The 23,410-nt window shown below is 35.8% G+C and overlaps 1 protein-coding gene across 1 annotated transcript; it reads left to right on the top strand.

Moving 5' to 3' along the window:
- The first annotated feature begins 7,298 nt into the window (after window positions 1-7,298).
- Window positions 7,299-7,676, top strand: LOC133284685 (uncharacterized). The gene has a single exon (XM_061481757.1). It carries the CDS (start codon window positions 7,299-7,301, stop codon window positions 7,674-7,676), a length of 378 nt encoding a protein of 125 aa, XP_061337741.1.
- Window positions 7,677-23,410: the final 15,734 nt, after the last annotated feature.

The raw sequence follows: 23,410 nt of genomic DNA, 5'->3' as shown, positions 1-23,410 counted from the left end.
ACCAGGAAAACCGACCACGGTAACATTGCAGATGGCAGACAGATCAATTGTCAAACCAGAAGGAAAGATTAAAGATCTACTAGTTAAAGTAGATAAATTCATCTTGCCCGCTGATTTCATCATCTTGGATTACGACGCTGATATTGATGTTCCCATCATTCTGGGTAGACCGTTCCTAGCAACTGGCGGGGCGGTCATCAATTTACAAAAAGGGGAACTGACCATGAGAGTTCATGATGATGAAATCAAATTCAATATCGTAAAAGCAATAAAGTTCCAAGATGAAGATGAAGATTTGGAAGAGTGTTCTGCAATCACTTTGTTAGACAACCAGTAGAGCAGAAAAACAGAAGAAGAAGAATCTTAGGAAGAAGAAGGTCCACAAAAGGAGGAACATAGTTGTTATCTGCAGGAAAGAAAACATGAACCTCTGCTAAGAACTGAAAAGGAAAAACAACTCAAGCGACCATCTTCAAAACAACCTTCTGATCTAGAACTGAAGCCTCTTCCACAACACTTAAAGTATGCATACATGGGGAACAATAACACCCTCCCTGTGATCATCTCCTCATTTCTCACCAAGGAACAAGAAGAACTGCTACTCAACAAGCTGAAGAAGTACCAAGGAGCTATCGGTTGGACCATAGCGGATCTCAAAGGTATCAGTCCTTCATTTTGTATGCATAAGATATTATTGACTGATCCTAACAATTTTTCAGTAGAACACCAAAGGAGATTAAATCCTATAATAAAGGAAGTGGTGAGAAAGGAAGTCATCAAATGGTTAGATGTAGGTATCATATATCTAATATCTGACAGCAGTTGGGTAAGTCCTGTCCAATGCGTTCCCAAAAAGGGAGGCATAACTGTGAAATTAAATGAGAAAAATGAGCTAATCCCCGTAAGGAAAGTTACAGGGTGGAGAATTTGCCAAGATTATAGAAAGCTCAATAATGCTACCAGGAAGGACCACTTCCCATTCCCTTTTACAGATCAAATGTTGGATCATCTAGCAGGTAAGGAATATTTCTGTTTCCTTGATGGTTATTCTGGATATAATCAGATTGCTCTAGCACCAGAAGATCAACACAAAACCACCTTCACTTGCCCATACGGAACGTTTGCTTTCAGAAGGATGCCTTTCGGGTTATGTAATGCACCAGCAACGTTTCAAGGGTGTATGTTCTCTATTTTTTCTGATCTCATAGGTGAAGGAGTAGAAGTTTTCATGGATGACTTCTCGGTGCTAGGAACGTCATATAACCAATGCTTGGATAACTTAGAAGAAGTCCTCCAAAGATGTCTATCCTCTAGTGTGGTGCTTAACTAGGAAAAATGACACTTCATGGTGAAAGAATGAATTGTCTTGGGACATAAAATTTCCAGAAAAGGACTAGAGGTGGATCAAGCCAAGGTAGAAGTAATAAAAAAGATGCCACCACCGGAGAATGTCAAAACTCTGAGATCTTTTCTTGGGCATGCAGGCTTCTACAGAAGGTTCATTAAATATTTTTCCAAGATAGCTAGACCTCTATGCCACTTATTAGAAAAACATATGAAATTTGAGTTTAACTCTGATTGTCTGAAAGCTTTTGAAGCCTTGAAAGATAAACTTATTACTACACCTGTCATCCAACCTCCAGACTGGAACTTACCCTTTGAATTAATGTGTGATGCAAGTGATCACGCTATTGGGGTAGTTCTGGGCCAGAGGAAGGATAAACTCTTTCGTAGCATATACTACGCCAGTAAAATTTTGAATGATGCTCAGGAGAACTATACAGTCACTGAAAAGGAGCTGCTGGCTGTAGTATACGCCTGTGAAAAATTCAGACCTTATATTTTAGGATCAAAAGTTACTATTTATACTGACCATGCAGCTCCCAAGTATCTTTTTACCAAGAAAGAAGCAAAGCCAAGATTGATAAGGTGGATCCTACTGCTGCAAGAATTTAATCTGGAGATCAAAGAAAGAAAAGGATGTGAAAACGAAATTGCAGATCATCTGTCCAGGTTAGAACACATTGAAGTGGGGCTACCAATCAAGGAAACGTTCCCTGACGAGAAATTGTTTGTCATAAACCTTACAGAAATAGACGTTCCTTGGTTTGCTGATATAGACAACTTCCTTGCAGTAGGATTGGAACCATACGAGGCAAACAGGATGCAGAAGAAAAAATTCTTTCATGATTGCAGGAACTATCTCTGGGATGAACCATTACTATTCAAAAGATGCGCAGATCAAATGATAAGGAGATGTGTTCTAGAGGAAGAACAACCTCAAATCCTTCTACACTGCTATTTGTCTCCATATGGAGGCCATTTGGGTGGAATCAGGACTGCATCCAAGGTTCTTCAATCAGGTTTTTACTGGCCCTCCCTCTTTAAAGACGCACTTCAATATGCTAAACAATGTGATAAATGTCAAAGGGAAGGTAACTTAACCAAACAAAAAGAAATGCCCCTCAATCCCATTTTAGAAGTTGATCTATTTGATGTATAGAGCATTGATTTTATGGGACTTTTTCCTCCTTCTTGTGGGAACAAATTCATATTAATGGCTGTTGATTATGTAAGCAAGTGGTTGGAAGCGGTTGCTTTACCCACTAATGATGCTAAGGTGGTTATAAAATTTCTAAAGAAAAACATTTTGACCAGATATGGGACCCCTCGCTGTTTCATCGGCGATGGTGGGAAACATTTCAATAACCGCCAACTTGAGAGATTGTTGGAAAAATATGGAGTTAGACACAAGGTTGCAACCCCATATCATCCACAAACCAGTGGTCTCATTGAAGTCTCTAACCAAGAGGTTAAGAGGATTATAGAAAAGGTAGTCAATCCTTCTCGAAAAGATTGGTCTCTCAAGTTAGATGAAGCATTATGGGCTTACAGAACTACATACAGAACACCTTTAGGATTTTCTCCATACAGATTAATATTTGGCAAAGCATACCACCTTACCCTCGAACTGGAACACAAAGCTTACTGGGCAGTTTATGCCCTCAATATGGATGAAAAGGCAACAGGAGAAAAGAGACTGCTACAACTTGAAGAGTTAGAATAATTCAGAGGGAACACGTATGAGAATCATAAACTATACAAAGAAAAGATGAAGAAGTGGCACGATAAAAGGATCAGGAACAGAGATCAAAAAATTGGCCAGAAAGTGTTACTCTTCAATTCCAGACTCAGACTATTTCCAGGAAAACTCAAATCAAGATGGACTGGGCCATACCAAATTATAAATGATGCAGGAAATGGAGCCTTTGAGATTCAAGGATCTGAACATAGCCGTTCTTTCAAAGTTAATGGACACAGATTGAAGCTATATACTGATGAGACCTTCAATGAAAAAGAGGAAAGTATCCCTCTTTCTGATTCCACCTGAAAGGTAAGTACCATGTCTAGCTAAAGACATTAAACTAAGCGCTGATTGGAAGGCAACCCAGTGGATACATTTGCTCTTTGACAAAGAGCAAAGTTTTGGGGTGGTTAACCTTACCCACATAGCTCCCAAATGGAGGGAACGTCTGATGTTCAACTCCATAGTCCAAAAAACATACGTTCCGTTCTAGGAACGTAGTTTTGGGGTGGTTCACTAACCACACAATCCCAATTTTTCTTTCACCAAAAAAAATAAAAAAAAAGTAATCTTTTTGTTCAAACTGCTTGGTACATACATTTCAGTTATAGTATTAAGGTTGTACAATTTTGAATAGCCAATAACATGAAACACAAAGTCAATGACTAATCATTCTTATTCTTTCTCTGAGTGCTTGAAATAGGAAAAGTGCAGAGAATTTAATCTTCAGATTTTTGAGGGATGCTGATCTGTGTGAACTAAAGCTGGTAAGGAACAGAAAAAGGCCAAACACTTACTTATGAGAGTGTTCTTGAGGTGTAACCACAATGAAACTTCTAAACTTGCCTTGATGCTATAAGTACTGCTGAAGAACAGATGGACTTCAATAACAGAGATTATTTATTTAATCACAAAAATTTAATCATTCTTATTGCCTTGATGTTGTAAGTACTGAGGAGTGCAGTGCTATTATTACAAGGAAATTTTCTCCTAAGCTTCGTGATCCTGGAAGTTTCAATATTCCTATTGAAATTGGTAACACAAAAATTGGCAGAGCATTATGCGATCTTGGGGCTAGCATTAATTTGACGCCTCTTTCTGTTTGTAAATCCTTGGGGATCACTGCGTTGAAGCCTTCTTTGGTATCTCTTCAACTTGCTGATAGATCTTTAAAGAAGCCCAGTGGTATAATTGAAGATGATCTGGTGAAGGTGGATAAGTTCATCTTTCTTGCTGATTTTGTGGTACTTGATATGGAGGCAGAAAATGAAATGCCTCTTCTCTTGGGTAGACCTTTCTTAGCCACAGCTCGTGCAATGATTGATGTAGAGCAAGGAAAGCTGGTGTTGAGAATGAATGAAGAAACAATTACTGTCAATGTTTTTGATTGTATGAAAAGACCATTTGAAAATGGTGATTGTTTCAGACTTTATAACTTAGAGGAGGTGGTTCATGAAGAGAAAACTCATATTCAAGAGCTTGAAAAGGATTTGAAAAATCGTGATCATGTTCATTTCGAAGATGAGATTGCTGATGTCTCTGAGGTTCTTGAAAAGAAGGAGTCTGATAAAGAGGTTGGTGCTCCAAAATTTGAATTGGAAGAGTTACCCGATACTTTAAAGTATATTTTCTTGGGTGATGAGGAGACTTACCCTGTGATTATCAATAAGGGATTGTCTTCTGATGATGAAAGAAAGCTAAAAAAGGTTCTCTTAGAGCATAAGACTGCGTTGGGGTGGTTCATTTCTGATCTTAAAGGTATAAGTCCTTCTGTTTGAACTCATAAGATTCTCATGGAGAATGACATAAAACCTGTGAGGCAACCTCAAAGAAGGCTCAATCCTACGATGAAAGAGGTAGTAAGAAAGGAAGTGGTGAAACTCCTTGATGCAAGTATGATTTACCCAATTTCTGATGCTGCTTGGGTGAGCCCTGTACAAACTGTTCCAAAAAAAGGTGGTGTTACTGTAGTTAAAAATGACAAGAATGAGCTTATTCCTACCAGAACTATAACTGGTTGGAGAATGTGTGTTGACTACAGGAGGTTGAATGCAGAAACAAGAAAGGATCACTTTCCTCTTCCTTTTGTTGACCAAATACTGGAAAGATTGGCTGGTCATGCATACTGTTATTTCTTGGATGGTTATAGTGGCTACAATCAAATTCCAGTAGCTCTTGAAGATCAAGAGAAAATAGCTTTCACGTGCCCTTTTGGAATATTTGCTTATCGAAGGATGCCTTTTGGTCTATGTAATGCACCTGCTACTTTTCAGAGGTGTATGCTCTCTATCTTCTCTCACATGGTAGAGAAATGTCTGGAGGTGTTCATGGATGACTTCTCTGTCTTTGGCTCTTATTTTGATTTATGTTTAGACAACTTGTCTAAAGTTTTGAGAAGGTGCCAAGAAACTAATCTTGTTCTTAACTGGGAGAAGTGTCATTTCATAGTACAAGAGGGAATTGTTCTAGGCCACAGAATTTCTAAGAATGGCATAGAGGTTGATAAAGCCAAGTTGATGTTGATTGAAGAACTTCCTCCTCCAGTTAATGTTACTGGAGTTAGAAGTTCTCTTGGTCATGCAGGTTTCTATAGAAGGTTTATAAAAGACTTCTCCAAAATTGCCAAGCCATTGAGTCAACTTTTGGTGAAGGAACATTAGTTCATTTTTGATTATGCATGTCTCAAGGATTTTAACTTGTTGAAAGAAAAGCTCACTACCGCTCCTGTTCTTATAGCTCCTGATTGGAGCCTTCCATTTGAGCTTATGTGTGATGCTAGTGACTATGCCATTGGAGCTGTTCTGGGTCAGAGGAAGGATAAGATGTTGCATGTCATTTATTATGCAAGCAAGGTGTTGAATGAAGCTCAAGTTAATTATGCAACAACTAAGAAAGAAATGCTAGCAGTGGTCTATGTAGTGGTCTATGGTCCTTGGTTCTAAAGTTATTGTTTTTATTGACCATTCTGCCATAAAAATTTTGATGACTAAGCAGGATGCCAAGCCACGGTTGCTGAGGTGGATGCTTTTGTTCCAAGAGTTTGATATGGAGATCAAAGATAAATCTGGCATAGAGAATAAAGTGGCAGATCATTTGTCAAGGATTCAGGAGAAGGATTTACAAGATGGTCCTGAACAAGAAATCAAGGATTCTTTTCCTGATGAACAGGTGATGGCTATTGTAATAGAACCTTGGTTTACTGATTTTGCTAATTTCAAGGTGGTCAAGAAATTGCCTGCTGATCTCACTAAGCAGCAACGGAAGAAGTTTCTTCATGATGCAAGGAGGTACATGTGGGATGATCCATTTCTGCATTTTCAATGTTCTGATGGTCTCCTGCGCAGATGTGTTCCTGAATATGAAGTGAGTCAAATTCTGTGGCATTGTCATGCTTCAGATTATGGTGGCCATTTTGGAGGGAACAGAACTGCTCATAAAGTGTTGCAAAGTGGGTACTATTGGCCAACCCTTTTCAAGGATGCAAAAGACTTTGTAGAAAGGTGTGAAAAATGTCAAAAGACGGGTAACATATCCCGTAGAGATGAAATGCCTTTAAATAGCATAATAGAGGTTGAGCTCTTTGATTTGTGGGGGATAGATTTTATGGGACCATTTCCCTTATCTTATTCTAACTAGTACATTCTTGTTGTTGTTGACTATGTGTCCAAGTGGGTGGAGGTTGTGGCTCTTCCTACTAATGATGCTAAAATGGTTGTGAATTTCCTGAGGAAGAATATCTTCACAAGGTTTTGTGTACCTAGAGCCATAATAAGTGATGGAGGTACTCATTTCTGTAACAAGCAGTTTGATAATTTACTGGCTAAATATGGTGTTAAACATAAGGTGGCTACACCTTATCATCCGCAAACCAGTGTCCAGGTAGAGGTTTCTAACAGAGAGCTGAAGCGGATTCTTGAAAAGACTGTTGGGAATTATTTGAAAGATTGGTCTAAGAGGCTATAGGATGCACTATGGGCATACAGGACTACTTTTAAGACTCCTATAGGTATGTCACCTTATCAATTAGTATTTGGAAAATCTTGCCATTTACCTGTGGAGTTAGAGCATAGAGCTTTCTGGGCTATCAAGTTTCTAAATTTTGATCCAACAAAAGCTCTTGAGAAAAGACATATTCAATTAAGTGAGCTTGATGAGTTCAAAAATTCTGCATATGAGTGTGCCAGAATTTACAAGGAAAAAACAAAGAAGTGGCATGATAGCAAGATCATTCACAAGACAGATTCAATTAAGTGAGCTTGATGAGTTTAAAAATTCTGCATATGAGAGTGCCAGAATTTACAAGGAAAAAACAAAGAAGTGGCATGATAGCAGGATCATTCACAAGGAGTTTGAGCCTGGCCAACAGGTTTTGCTGTATAACTCTCGCCTAAGGTTGTTTCTAGGTAAGTTAAAATCAAGATGGTCTGGTCCGTATGTGGTGAAAGAGGTTTTTCCTTATGGTACAATAGAAATATCACCACTTGATGAAGATAGACCTTTCAAGGTGAATGGTTCAAGGTTGAAATTCTATCATGGAGGGCTTGTGTCACAGAACACTGTGGCTCAATATCTTAATTTCGTTGGTACATAAAGAGGTACCCGTCAGGCTCGGAAAGTTAAACACGCGCTTATTGGGAGGCAACCCAATGCAAAGTATTTTTCATTTATATTTATTTAAAAAAAAGGTTCAGTATAAGGACCAGAGAATTGGCGCGGCTCAGCGCCAATCTCGCGCAAGCCCGCGCGGCTGTGCAGTACACGATCCAGGGAAATGGCGCGGTTCCACGCCAGATTCGCGCGGTTTCGCGCCAGTTGGTTTTTAAAACACAACGCTGCCGTTTTGGCAGCCAGCCCTAATCAACCCCCCCCCCCCCCTTTTTGCTCTTCCTCATTCCCACGCCACCCTATTTCTCTTTCCTTTTCAATTTTTGTCTTCTCTTCTTCTCTCTTTCTTTATTCTTCTCTCTTTCTTTCTTCTTCTCTTCTCCATCTCTTCTCATTTCATCTCTTTCTCTTCTTCTTCTCACTTTTCCTCACACATTGTGCTTCAAGTCTCCAATACCAAGGGTCACTCACTCACACACCAAGCACATTCTCACATATTTTCTCATCTTTTTCATGGCACCCAAGAATACCAAGGATGCATAAAAGGATGCAGCCCTCAAGACACAAGCTGTATAGAGATTACTTCCCTCAGTTAACAGAAATTGTCAGGACAGGAATTACCAGCCCATATTCAAAGTGGGAAACTAAAGCTGGTAGCATTCCTGAAAAGTTATGTATGAAGGATCTAACTGGTGAATGCCGCTTTTGGCATAATTTTGTGAATGCTAACATCTTGCCATCCTCCAATTTGACAGATGTGAATATAGAGCGAGCTTCTCTGTTGTACATCCTTACTAGGGAGAAGAGGTTAAATATTGCTGCAGTATTATCTGACAGGATTTGTCACATGGTGAGAGGGAGAAGAAAAAAGAGCTTTTGGGATTTGCTTCCCTAATCAATCATTTATGTACTAGGGCAGTGGTGTATATTTGTGATGATGAGGAGTTGGATGTTAAGCCTGCCTCAGATATGACTCTTGCTACCTACATAGATTACTGCTCTAAATCTGAGGTTGAGTTCAAGAAAAGAGCCAATACTGTTGGAATTGGTAGGTCTGCTTCTCCACGTGTGCCTATTCCACCTCTGGTACCTGAGCCTGCTGCTTCTAATGCTCATGCTGATCCTGCTGCTTCACAAGGAACCCCTCCTGGATTTGATTTTTATGGACTGCAATAGCATCTTTCTCGGATATCTATCCAGAATGAAGTGTTTATCATGCAGGGGGAGTATACATACAGGTTTTTGGAGCATGCTTATCCTGATGTACCCTTCAATACATTTCAGCCGGTGTATCCTCAAATTCCTCCTCCTTAGGTCTATCAACAGCCGTATCCTGCTCCGTCACCAGCTGATGTTCATATGCCATCACAGCCATTCATGGATCCACAACTATATCGTCCTGCCACTGAATCCTCCCTGCTGCCAGGAGGATTGTCATGGATGATAGTGACGACTCGGACGAGTGATATCTCCTTGCTGTCGGAGATTTATTGTATATTTTGTTTACTTTTGTCTTTTACTGTTTTTAGTGGTGACCTTTAGGTTGATGTTAAGGTCACTTAGACTATCTTTTGGATTGTATATGTCCTCATATTCTGATATTGTGCTGCTCTTATTATTATCCATCCTATGTTGTTTGTTCCATTGTGTAGTTGTGATAAGTCTGGGGTTTAGTTATTGCTGGGGACAACAATTTTCTAAATCTGGGAATGGGTAGCATTGTTATGAAAGATAGCTGCAGAAGTGTAACTGCACTTTATATTAGGGGAGATATTCTTACCGTTATTATTATTTTTATTTTCGTAGTAGTTTGCTTGTTTTTGCTCTTATAAAAAAAAATTGAAAAATTGAAAATTCTTGGAAACCATTTTCTGAGCAAGTCTCAGGTTTAGATATGCTTTCCCTATTTAACTTGACTAATTTCATCATAGAAAGCATGTTTTGTATGAACTTCTGGCATGATATTGCGTGGGTATGAGTAGATTTCATGATTGCTCGTTTGTCTGAATTTTGTGCTTGAATGATTAATGATACCTGATGCTTCTTTTAAGAGTCTAGCTTGATACCATAGCTAGTGAAGTTTTGTGCTTAAACACTTATTTCTATTCTTGAGAGACCTCACTGTTATAGCATTCTAGAACTTGCTCTGTTTCTCTGTGATACATGCATTGATCGAAATGATTAAGGCAATTTTTCCTTTGTTAACCCCTTTGAGCCTGAGCCTATTTGTTCATGATTCCTACTGATTGCTTAGCTATATTCTTATTGTCTTACCTTTCTTGAGATTGAAATGCTTGAAAAGAAAAGAAAATCAATTGAGGTAAGCTCCACTGAAGCTAAGTAGTATCTCTAAAAAAAAATTCAAAATAATATATCAAGATAGAGAGAAAGTGTATATAGCAATGTGAAAAAGGTGGAAAAATAAAAGGGATGGATCTTTTATCTTAAAGAATAGTGGAGCTTAAATTTGTTTGAGATTTGATTATTTTGCAAGTGTATATCAGTGTTTCAATCTCAACTTATAATTTTAGCTACTTCCCATAAATTCCTACCCTAAGCCAGGCCAAGTTATATCCATGTGAAGTCCTTTTGATCAATTGTGCATGTGTTAATGTTCCTCATCTTTAGGAATTTGAGAATATGATCAAGCTTATGGTAGTGCTATTGCTGTGGTGGATTGAGTAATTGTTATTCCCCCAAACATTTGAGTATTGAGTGTTATATGTTATCTTGGTGAGGGGTGTTCAAGTTAGATTCTGACATTTTCATGAGAATAGAAGGCATTGTTAGGAGTTCTTTGCATTGATTCAGTCATGCTTAGCATAGTGATCTATTGATTGTCTGTGTGATGTTATGCTAGATTGTTGTTTTTGGTTTTTCCATGTTTGGATCTTGTCTGTTGCTGGGGACAACAACGTTTAAATCTGGGAATGATTTTGATGTGCCTCTGGCATATATAGTTTTCCAAGCTAAAAATGATAAGGATTAAGTCATAAAAGAGCAGTTTATATACATATTTGCTTATTATGTTGACTTTTCCATTTCAATGATATTTCTCACCTATTTGTTATGTTTATATAGGGTGAAAGAAGGAGAATACGAAATTTTAAAAGATTGTTGGCGCGAATCCGTGCGAGTGGTGGTGCTGAGCTGCACCAGTACCCCAGGGCCATTTTCCAGAGTAGTGGTGCGATCCTGCGCCATAGTGGCGCGATCCTGCGCTAGTTTGCTAGGCCATTTTACAGAACTTTGGCACTATCTTGCGCCAAAGTGGCGCGATCCCGCGCCAGTTTGCGGGAAAACATGACCGATGTTTTTAAGGGTAATTTTGGAAGAAGTGTGAAGGGTAATATAAAAAGGATTATGAAAAGACAGAAAGTAGAATCAATTATCAGAGAACCGTCGTGCTTCAGAAAGAGAGTTCTTGCGAGGAAATCTTGTTCATCCTTTCTTCTTCCATCTTCTATTTACAGTTTATGTTGAATTTTTGTATGTTAGCCATGACAATGGTTGGCTAGTACTCTTTATTGTAGTTAGGGTCACAAACCCTATGTGAACCCTTGTTACAACGGATTGATTTATAATTACTCTTTTATATATTTATATTTATCTCTACTCTGTACGTAATTTCTATCTTCTTTGTTAGAATTGATCAATCTAATCGTTGATGATAGTTTGAGGGTTAGAACCCTAGATAGGAATATTGGGGATTTTGATCTTGAAAAAGAGTAGGATAACAATTTGTACGCGTGCTAGGAATAGACGTATATATTATTGCAGATGTTTAAATTATCGTGCTCATTGCTTAATTCCATGAGGAACAATGCAAGGAATTGGGGTTCCAATTGGGGTTAAAGGATTAACCTTGCAAGGAATTGCGGGTTAGCGATTTATATTTTTTAGATGATAAATTATCTGAATATTTATTTCGATGAGTATTTTAAATCAATCCAGAGTAAAAAGCGGGAATCATATGGTGAGTGCACTCTACCTACAATGCTTTCTTATATTCTTTTTCAATCTCTGTTTTATTTTTCATAATAAAAATCCAAAAATACGTCTTTACCTTTAGTTCTTATTTTTACTCAAATCCACAACATTTCTCACAACTATTTGAATTTCTTTGTGTCTTAAAGGGAACAATTATTTCATATTCGATCACAATCCCTGTGGAAACAATACTCTTCTTATCACTGTATTACTTGTTCGATTGGTATACTTGTCGATACGTATCAGGTTTTTTTTTTAGAAAAAGAGTAAAATATAAGTGCCCTATGAGAATGCTTGAATGTGTATGTGTTTATAATATTTTTTTTCAAAAGCTACTCTTTAAAAAAACCAATAAATCCATGATTTCCTGTTTATTTAAAAATAATTAACGAAATATCTAACATTTTTTAGGATTATTCTCATAATTAATAAATAAAATATTTTTCTAAAAAAACCACAAACAAAATATCATACAAATTATTTACAATATTTACAATTAATTAACTTTTTTTACTTTAGAAAAGTACTTCAAGGGGAAAGACCAAATAATATGTATCCGTTGGTGCCTTCTTTGTAGTCAAGGAAAATTGATTTTCGAGTCCTTGGAGAGAATTTGCTGCACTAATTTGACAGATGGGAAAAACTTGACATCTAAAGACTTTGAGGTGCAGAAGGAGAAGAGTGCCAAAGAGCAACTTATAAAGGGTCTCGTTGTTGAGAAGAGATGAGATTAATCGATTGATAATATAAACTCCATGTTTAATGAAGTAGCACCATAGAGTTTTGGGCAATTTTGCATGGAAATATAGGACTTGGGCTACATTAAGAATATGTTAGTGTTTGCGCTTGACTACCCCATTTTGTTAGGGAGATTCCATGCATGAAATTCGTATCAATACAAATAAAAAACATTGGTCATGAGCAATTCTGGAACATTTTTAATTCAAAAATATTTTACTAAAGCATTAAATCGGTTTTCCACAAGGGAAACAAAGTTGCATTGGTGAGTTTGTGTTTCAGCCTTATTTTGCATAAGAATGACCCATGTGAATCTAGAAAAACAATCCATAATCATAAGAAAATAATGATGGTTGTGATGGAGGTGTGATTGCATATGCCTCCCCCATATATAAACATGAACTAACTCAAACAATTTAGAACTTTTAGTGCAACTGAAAGGAAAAGATAAATTTCTTTTCTTTGAGTTGTGAAGAATGTCACAAGGTAAAACTTATTACCTGACATGAAAAGAAAAAATGAATATATTGTTTTTATTGTTGATTGAAAAGTGTGACCTAGCCTAAGTTACCATAATAGAGAAGGATTAGTGGAAGCAAGATCGGAGTAATTAGCTTTGATAAAATCTTTGTCAAATAAGAGAATATAAAGGTCATCATGCTCCATGGCTTGACAAGTCATTTTCTTCAAATTTATATGTTTAATGGAACAAATTCAAAAACATAAACCTATGAACGAGAATGTGTTATCCTCTATTCATAAAGCAGCTTATGAGTTAAAAAGCTAGTACCACAACATATGAGCTAGACTAGGTTCTAGAAATTGTTCTTTTCCACAAGCCAACTCTTAAGATACTTGAATGAAAGTCAAAAGGGCAGTACCTTAATTTGAACCAAGGAGTGCACACATCAGGGTGAAAAAAAAAATAATTCTTTGTTTTTGATGCCGAAACATAAAACCCTATATGTTCCTCATATGTTCTTGTCTAGGATCTACCCATTAAAGACACATAGGGTTAAAGTTTGTACCTTTTTCACTTGAAGACCCAAAACATTTGGCATCCTCTAATGATAGTCCACACGATTGTGTCTTGATCGCAAGTGAGAACTCTTTCTCCTTGATACTTCATTTGGAGTGGGTTCTGGAACCTTCCCACTATGAAATATTCCCCTATCATGATCCACTACAATGGTTGTTGCTTCAACAAATTTATTTGATTTCAAAATTCAAATAATAAAGTTGTTTCAAGAAGCCTTATCCAATCCATATTGGATAGAACTTTGGATAATTTAAATACATCCCTATCCATTTAACCTCTTGAATTCAGATTCGAATTTAAATTTCAAACTTAAATTTAAATTCAAATTTATATCCAATCTTATCCTAGTTTATAATTTAAATTTAAATTTGAATTCAAATTCAAACTCAAATTAAGATTTGCGCCAAAACTTATTTTGGCCCAGGTAACTCCTTGACTCACCAGAACTCATGGCCTAAGACCTTATTGGGTCTTCTAACATATTTGGGCCTATTAGTGAAGAAATCGTGGAGAAATCAATTTTCACCACTAAAGCCCAAATGGAGCGTATAGTGGAATTGGGCTTGGAGTCCCACTGCAACCTAATTTCACTTATAGTATTGACTAATCCCAATAACAAATTATTGGCCCAAATTTGCTATAACATGCAATCAAGAACAACCTTGGTGTGTGACACATTAGGCCCAATTAGTCACTGACATAGATAAACTTGGACCAATTAAACTCCTATAACAAGCCCAATTCATCCACCGACCACATAAAATACTAGCAATGCTCTATGGTCCAAGAATTAATTGAGTTGATCAAATGATATGTCATTCTAATTTGGATACTGTGCCAACATCATCCCTCATATCATCGTTCACATTTAGTCAAAAGCAATGATAGAGTATCATCTCTCTTATACGACTAAATGTAGCTTTTCATAGAAATGGGAATCTTCTTCTACTGACTCTAACACAGATTCATGGCTCCTCGTGATCGCTTACTATACATAGATTTTCGAGTCAACTAGAAGTCAACCAAGCCCTACCGGTCTTGTGAACGACTAATCCCCTTGTATGGGACTACCAGTGTTATCGGCATATCCATCTATACTCATGTATTCGAGGTATACCCAAGAGTATATTATTGTCATAATTTTCAGGCGGATAGAGTTGTACAATCAAAGTATAACCCTAGGATATAGTGTTTGATGTCATCCTCAAGTCTAGGACGATTTGCACTACCAAACGATGAGAGACATTTCAAATCCAACGATATTCTCTATAATGATTCCTTGTGATGTACTATTTCTCCGTGCCAATGTCATTCAAGCATCACTATTTTGTGGTGCTAGAAGTGCCATGGTGGCACAACTAGCATTAGGCAGACAATCGCAATAGACATATTGGGATCCTAATCTAGATAGGGGTAAACACATATTCTTGCTTGCTCTAGATATATACTTGTAGGAATTGTGAACTTGTGAAATTCATTGTCCGTAAGTCTTAATCTAAAAAGAATTTCTAAAACACTAGAATTCCAAATAGGTTAAAGAGTTAAAGAACTAAGATATTAGGATTTAACCAATTAATTCTTAGATGGTAAATTGTTTCAAATAATAGAGATAGAGATTTATTGAATTGAGTTAAATCACTTAAGGAAGATTGGAGGTGAAATAAATCCTAACTGCTTTTCCATTCTTGGTTTTAAACCCATCTTTTAATTGTTCGATTTCTATTCTTGCATTTAATTATTACTGGATAATTGTTCCTAATTCTCTTTTACATTTGTCTTTCCAGTAAGTAAAAATTGATTTTCCAAACCTTTTTAAATTTGCCCAAATTAAGGAGAATAATAAAAATAGTATTTGGAGTCCCTAATCCTTGTGGGAACAATAACTTTCCTAGTCACTTTATTATTTTTGCAACCGGTATACTTGTCGTCAACGTAACACAATGCCATCTATTCTCTAACAGATCCACTCACGACATTAGCTAAGGCATCACCATGCCTGCATTCCATGAGGTCCTTACCTTGTATCTCCATACAAGTAGATGATGTTATGTTAGTCCTATCCAGACAACCAATGCCCTGTCTTGGTCATTCAAGACTAGGAACTAGTTTCAGGCAATAGACATGTAGTGCACTCGAGACCTCATGATCATGATCCCTATCAAAGTCAATATCTTGCCTTTGACGGTAACCCTTCACAACCAACCTAGCATTATGGATTTCAGTGTTTCCATCAGCATCAATCTTCTTCTTGAAGACTCACTTACAGCTAATAGGAATTATTCCCTCATGTGGTGGAACCAAGGTCATACCTTGTTCTAATGCATCGAATCTATCTCGGATTCCATGGCCTTACACTATTATGAGGAGTCAACATACTTGACATCCTCAATGTATGAAGTAGGCTCATCATTCTCAACAGTTTGTTCATTCTTAATCCCAAAATTGTACCTCTTATATGGATGACTAACCCTAGAAGTCCTACGGAGCTGGGTGTCTATAGCTCTTCCAGTTGTGGCATCGCCTGATCAACAGAGTAGGGCTCTATTTCTGGTCCTGTAGGTCTTGAATTTATTCAAGTTCTATCTTACTCTAACTATCTACTTGATAGAGTAGATTCTCCTCAAGAAAGGTAGCATTCTTGGACACAAACACTTTATAGTCATCCGGGAAGTAAAAGTAGTATCTCTTAGTTTCCTTAGGATAGCCTACAAAGTAACACATGGTGCTCCTAGCCCCAAACTTATCTGGTGCTAGGGTTATGACATAAGCTGGACAACCCCACACCATGAGATAACTCAAGTTGGGCTTTTGCCCCCTGCATATCTCATATGGAGTAGTTTGAACAGATTTTGATGGAACCCTATTAAGAATGGGTAATGCCGTATAGAGGGCGAATCCCTAAAATGATTTTAGGAGCTTCATTCTGTTCATCATAGGCCTTACCATGTCAAGCAAGGTTTGGCTTCTCTTCTTTGACTCACCATTTTGATGATATAAGTATGGAGTCGTCAACTGTGAAAGAATCTCATTCTCTCTTAGATAATATTGAAACTCTTAACTCAAATATTTGCCTCCTCGATCAGATCGGAGTGTCTTAATCATCTTGCCAAGCTATTTCTCTACCTCATTCCTAAACTCTTTGAACTTTTTAAAGGCCTCAGACTTATGCCTCATAAGATACACATATCTGAATCTGGACTTATTATCAGTAAAGGTGATGAAGTAGGAGCATTCTTCTCTAGCCTGAGTAGACATAGGCCCACAAACATCAGAATGAATGAGTTCTAAACTCATTGGCGCTGTGAATCACAAGCTTCTCAAGCTTGGTCTTCGTCATCTTTTCAGCCAAACAAGATTCACAAGGTCCATAGGATTCAAAATCCATGGAATCTAGATAAACATCATGATAGAGTCTCGACAATCTCATCTCATTGATGTGTCCCAATCTACAATGCCAAAGATAAGATCGATTATCTAACCTCGGTTTCTTAACTTGAATGTTAAGTAGTTCAGAATCCGAATCTAAATCCAAAACATACAATCCATTTACCTCAGATGTGCAAACATAAACAAGATCATTCATAATGTTAGAAAACATGCCATCCTTTATTATAAAATGAAAATCAGATTGTTCCAAAAGAGAAATAGAAATAATGTTTCGAAAAATAGAAGGAACATAGAAACAACCATTCAAATGTAAAGAATGGCCTGTAGGAAAATCAAGGTCCACATCTCCTACAGTTAATGTAGCAACTCTTCCTCCATTCCCAACATGGAGATTCACCTCGTTCTTATCCAACTTCCTAGGATTCTTTAGTACCTGTAACAAATTACAGATACGAGAACCTTATCTAGTATCCAAAGCCCATGAAGTTTAATCTACACTTGAAAAATTATTTTCTATAGTGAACACACCTAAGGTAGAAGCATCAACATGCTTCTTTCCCTCAAGGCTCGCACGGTACAATAGGAAGTTCCTCCTCTAATGTCCTTCCTTCCAACAATGGAAGCATACATCAACAATAGAGTTTTTAGCCTTCTCTTTTCCCTTGCCCTTACTCTTTTTGTGCTTGGACTTGAGCTTGTCTGTCACCACAGACTTTTCTTTGCCCGTAGCCATAGAAGGTCCACCAATTAGAAGAGCTTGGTCATGTTCTTCTTAATAGAACCCTTAGTAGTGGTCAGCAAACTCAATAATTCAGGAAATTTTGACTCCACCTTATTCATATAATAATTGACCACAAAGCCATTAAACGAAGATGGCAAGGACTGCAAGACAAAGTCAATACTCAGGTTCATAGCCCATGATAAAGCCCAGAGAAGCAAGTGTCTCTATCAACCCAATCATCTTGAGGATGTGCGGACTAACATTCATGCCCTCAGACATCTTGCATCCAAATAGCGACTTAGCCCTCCCTTGCTTGTCATAAAGCTCTTGCATAAGCAGGATGCTGGATGGAGCATCCATATGCTCATGCTAACGCTGGATCTCCGGGGACATAGACGCCAGAAGTATATAGACTACCTGCTCATAATATGAAATTCATATTCGATATTCTACAGGGAATAGCATAGATGAAAGAGATCTTAATGGGAGGGATCTTGACCATGACGACCTGCTTGATTAATGAATATATCATTTTGAGTGTGCGGGGACTTGATAGTTCACCTTCTATTGTGGACGAAGAAAATCCCTTCCTTGTGTGGGGCACCAATTTAGAAGTTGGTTGAAGACAAAGATTCTTTATTCCTTGAAGCTTGTTATTTTTCTTGGTTGTTATATATAACTTTGAGGTAAAAATCCATCACATCTCTTTTAAGTTTTAATGAAGATTTGATAACTTACGTTTTATGGAAATTATGGATTTTGTAGTTTATGAATGTGAAATGGATTTTGATATTCTTTTGGTATGTGTTTGATGGTGTAGTGTTGAATCAAGTAAAATCTTGGTGAAGGATCAACCTTTGGAGTATTCCATTAGTGAAGACTTTGATTCTTGAAAGATTCAAGAATAGGGTGAGTTATTAAATTTGAGTTCTTAGAGGAATTATAGATACTAACTTGATGGTTGATATATGATATGTGATGATGATTGAATTCACACCTTTTAAATAGATGGTGCTATTAAGGAAAGTTTATGGTTAGTTCCTTGGATATCAAGAAAGTGTTGAAAGAAAGATCTTCAAGAGGTAAACTTTTGGACCTTAGGGTTAATCACCTTTGTTGTTCCACCATTTTCCATTAGAGTAATGGTTGATGTGAATGAATGTGCATTGCAGTATTTGAACATAGTATGATGCATTGTTTGAGAAATGATGAATGATATGAATGTATTCTTAAGATGTTTCTCTAGCCAGTATAATTTATGTATGTTTCTACTTTCCTTGGACACGATCCTACTAGGAGCTCCTTGTGGCTAATGCCTAAGAGAAATAGCCCTATGCAGATCTCTCTTGAAAGTATATTGCATGTATAGACTTTCCTTAGAAACATCCCTATGTGGACCTCCTTGTGATTAATGCCAATGAGAAACAGACTAAGTTGATCTCTCATGAAAGTACCATACTAGGATGAACTTCTGTTGGAGCCAGCCCTATGAGGACCTCCTTGTGATAGATACCTAATAGAAACAACCCTTAATGAATCTCTCTTTGCAGTTTCGTATGATATTGAATGATGTATGATATGTTATGCCCTTATTACTATGTACGCACAGGAAGTAAACTTAAAGTGGAGTGATCCTCCAATGACCCCTTAGTTTACTGAGTTTTTTATCTCACCCTGTGTTTGGGGATATATTATCGGACCACGGAGAGATGGAAGAGCTAGTGATGATTGAGGCAAGGGACTTACCTAGTCCCTAGGAGCTTTTAATGGCATTATATATTTTGGAGAGCTTTTGATAACGATGTATTTTGAAGGATTTTTAGTATAGTCATGCTTTTGTATAAGCTTATGTATTCCTTTGATAAAAGTTGTAATTGTGGTGTATGTAACAGCATGGAGTTTGAGTATTATGTTTTGTAATCCAAATATGTAGTGAATGTGCATCTAAGGTGTAAGACATTGTAACTTTCAAGTGTGAGAATGTATATGGATAAAGACTATATATAATGAAAAGCTCAATGCCAAGCTTATGGATTTAACGCATGAATCATATGTATGTTAGGCTAATGGAAGTGTACAAGGATGTAAATCATGTAAACTGTTGGCTTGAAGCCTGTTTGATTAAATCCATGGATGGATTATATGTAATGAAAGTTTTGGATATAAATGGATGTATCTAATAAGAGAAATGGTAAATTAGGTATTAAATGAACTTAGGAAGCATCTCAAATCCTCAAAGTACAGCTAGGTCTGTCCATTTTGATTCTGGTCAACATGGCAAGTGATTATCGTACCTTGGTAGTCTATTACCCCAAAATAAATGACGTAAATTTAAGCTTTTGTCATAGAAATATAAGGGTCAACTTAGAATATTCATAATTTATTCAATTCTCAAAACAATGAGGCATTTAAGATATCAAATTAAAGCTTATGATGCCTACTTTCATGTCCTGGAATAATAGAATTTTCTGGGTTGTGAGTCATTCCCAATTTTCAAAAGGATAAACACTACCCAGATTTATATTTCATGCTGACAGGTTCTAGCCAGTTTTAGCAAAAGTCATATCTCCTTTGTTCCTTAACCATATAGGACATATTATTTATCATTTTAAAGCCCCAGGAGTCTAGTTCTTTGTCTCCAAATATTAGAATTCTTTGGGCAGCTAAGCATTCTTAGTTTGATGTGGAACTAAAGCTACCAGAAACTCTGTTTCGCTAGTTGTCAAGAATTTAACAGTCTCTTTTGAAAGAACCATAACTCTTTCAATTCTTACCCAAATACAGCAAATTTAGACTATGAGCTATTAGGATTTCGTTTACTTTTTTGTCGTGGGACCTTGATGATTATTGGGCTGACTTCTTGTACTTATGATTTATATGATAAATTATTGTTATTGGACATGAATGTTCTTGTCTAAATTAATTTTAGTTGAATAGCAATGTAAATCAATATTATTATTAATTAATTTTGTTATGCTTAATACCGTGAAAGAGATAATACACCGGGTATACAGAAGGTGTTACACTTATTTTGATGGAGTCCATGTACTTGAGACTTATATTTTGCTATCTTTGCTATCTTTATTTTATGAACGTTGTTAATTGTGAATTGATTTTTAGACTTATTTTAGATGTTGAAATTTGGAAAGTATAGATTTAATTTACAACTCTAAATATTTATTCTAGTATGTTGATATTAGAAAAGATTTATGATAATAGTGATTTACTTATTTAGATTACAAATGATGTTTGAGTTTAATATCTTACTATTAAAACTCTTTGACTGATCCAAATTGATTGTCTTGGATTCGATGAGAATGATTCATATTTGTTTGAACATTACACTAATCACTCTATTTGATTGTGTTGTATGGTGAACATAAGAGGAGACTGTTAATATATTAAATAATATAGTCCAACAATATATTCACATATAAGCTCAATAGATGAGAGCATGATTATTTGGGTCTATATGAGCTCGAGCTCTATAGTTGGCATTATTTTTAGGATTTTCTCTAAGTCGGAAATAACATTGTTGATCATCTCATATCTAATGTCATTTGGTGCAACATTTCAAATACCTCTCAAATCCATAACCTCCAATAAATTTGACAAAATTTTGTGATTAAAATATTTTTATTAAAGTAGTAAAAAGCTATTTAGTACATCGTTTCCATTATAGAAAAAGAATATCCATATTCCCGAGGAATATTTTAGAGACCAACTGCTCTACAAACACACTATATTTTCCAAAAATTCGTAATATCCGCTAAAATTTATGCAACTGAGTTTTATTTTAATCATGCTAGTGAGTTGAACCACGTCCAAATTATGTTGAAAGTACGATTGTGAATAAAATATATAATAAGGAGCGACGGAGGCAGTTATCTTTTCTCGAGCAAGTTTTATCACTCTTTTTTAATTTGTCCAAGAGCAAATTACAGATTTCTTTGGATTTTATTTTAGGGAAATAATTTTTTTATGTTGTAAGAAAATGATTATCTCATGTTGTAGAAACAAAATTACAAGTGAGACCCACAAATAAAAAGAAGAGAGAAAAAAAAAGATGGGACCTATTTCTTTTTTGTGTATGTAAAAAAGTTATTTCTCTCATATAAAATGAGATAAATATAACATTTTATTTTATCTCTTGCAACTGAATATGGTAAGGACGACATGCATGTCTTTTCTTTAACCAAAAAAAAACTAAGGACGTGTCTTATTCTTATTTAATATTTCACTAGGCGTCATAATCTCACTATTTAATATGGTGCTGTTTCTAGAACTGAAAAGTTTGAACTGGAGAATGCTTGTCAGGCTAGTTTCGGCAAATTCAACTTACCTAGCTATTAGCGTGATTTTCGTACAATTAGTAAAGATTATTACTCACAAATCATACATATATAAAAAGTAAAAAAATATATAACTTTTCATTAACTCCATTGAAATATGTATTTTATATTTTGATAATTTGATACTTTGATTAGTTTATGAATATTGACTTGTAAATATAATTGATTGAATTATGTTAAGTATATTTTGAATCTTTAATGATTGGTGGTTTAATTTTTTTGAATTTTTCATATAGAATAATATATTTATATTTTTTTAATATATAAAACTGAATCAGTGAAATGATCCCGTGACCCCCAAGTTGAATCTGTAACCTCGTAACGCCTACCTCGGTCGAGTCGATGGTCGGGCCGAATTTTTAAACATGTAAGATTTTGACCTAATGGTGTTGGAGATGATAGAATAAGTAGAATAATATATCTCATAAATTGATCTAATCCATGATATAACTAATATATGCACTTTGAAAATAAATTGATTTCAGATTATCATTTCCGGAAAAACAAGGCACGCTTTAAAAATAGTTTAAACTGTTAAAAAAGTGATTTGTACCCGTTAATTAAAATCTAAAATTATTTTTCAAACATAATTCATTCATTATATGGGAAGAATTATATTTACAATTTTTTTTTAACAAACTACAATATGTACTAGGGATAATATATTGTGTGCTAGAATATACTACCCCTAGTACATAAATAATTTGTAAGAGTTAATAAACAAAAAGTTTGTAAATATAATTTTTCTGACATTATATTAAGCACCATAGTTGAAGCAATTTTTTTTAGGCTTTAATGTTTCTACGGTGAATGTTAATGAGTTAGCTACATTCACTCTCAAAATGACATAGTTTTGGGTTGAAAAATTAAAAAGTTATAATAATAAACACTATTGTAATCCTAAAATAAATAATTATAAAAATACATTGATTTATGCTCCAAAATGACATTTTGAATTTAATGTAAATAATTTATCTACATTGACTGCAGAAAAAATAAATCATTTCTTTTAACACAAACTTTTATAGAAAATAAGAATTTAGGTAGAGCCTCGAGTTGATCCTATATCATACAATCTGTTCAGTGCGGGTTATAGGTTCTAGCAATTATTTTTTCGGCAATTACTTTTTTTTTTATGTTGTTGGAGATGAGTTATCTTATGTTAGTGAAACAAAATTATAAGAGAAATCCACAAATAATTAGAGAAAAAAAAAATAAAGGTGGGATCCACTTTTATTATGTGTGTGTAGGAATTTGATTTATCTCATATTGAATGAGATAAATGTAACTCTTTCTTTTAATACAAACTTTTATAGAAAATATGAATTTAGGTAGAGCCTCGATTGGATCCTATTTTATACAATCTATTCAGTGCGAGTTATAGAAGGAAGAATAACAAACAGAAATTCCAATTTACTGTGGAACCTGACTGTTGCATAATTAACAATTAACAAAATTAATTATATAAATAAATTGTTAAAATGCCCTTTTCG

This window comes from Gastrolobium bilobum, unplaced genomic scaffold, assembly GCF_033153095.1.
Source record: "Gastrolobium bilobum isolate Gb01-03AN ecotype WA unplaced genomic scaffold, APGP_CSIRO_Gbil_v1 utg6879, whole genome shotgun sequence".
In the NCBI taxonomy this organism is placed as follows: Eukaryota; Viridiplantae; Streptophyta; class Magnoliopsida; order Fabales; family Fabaceae; genus Gastrolobium; species Gastrolobium bilobum.
Note: the sequence above shows the minus strand (reverse complement) of the source record. Positions and strands in the feature narration are given on the sequence as shown.

Coding starts and splice junctions, on each gene's coding strand:
- LOC133284685 (XM_061481757.1), top strand. CDS start 7,299: ATGATAGCAAGATCATTCACAAGACAGATTCAATTAAGTGAGCTTGAT.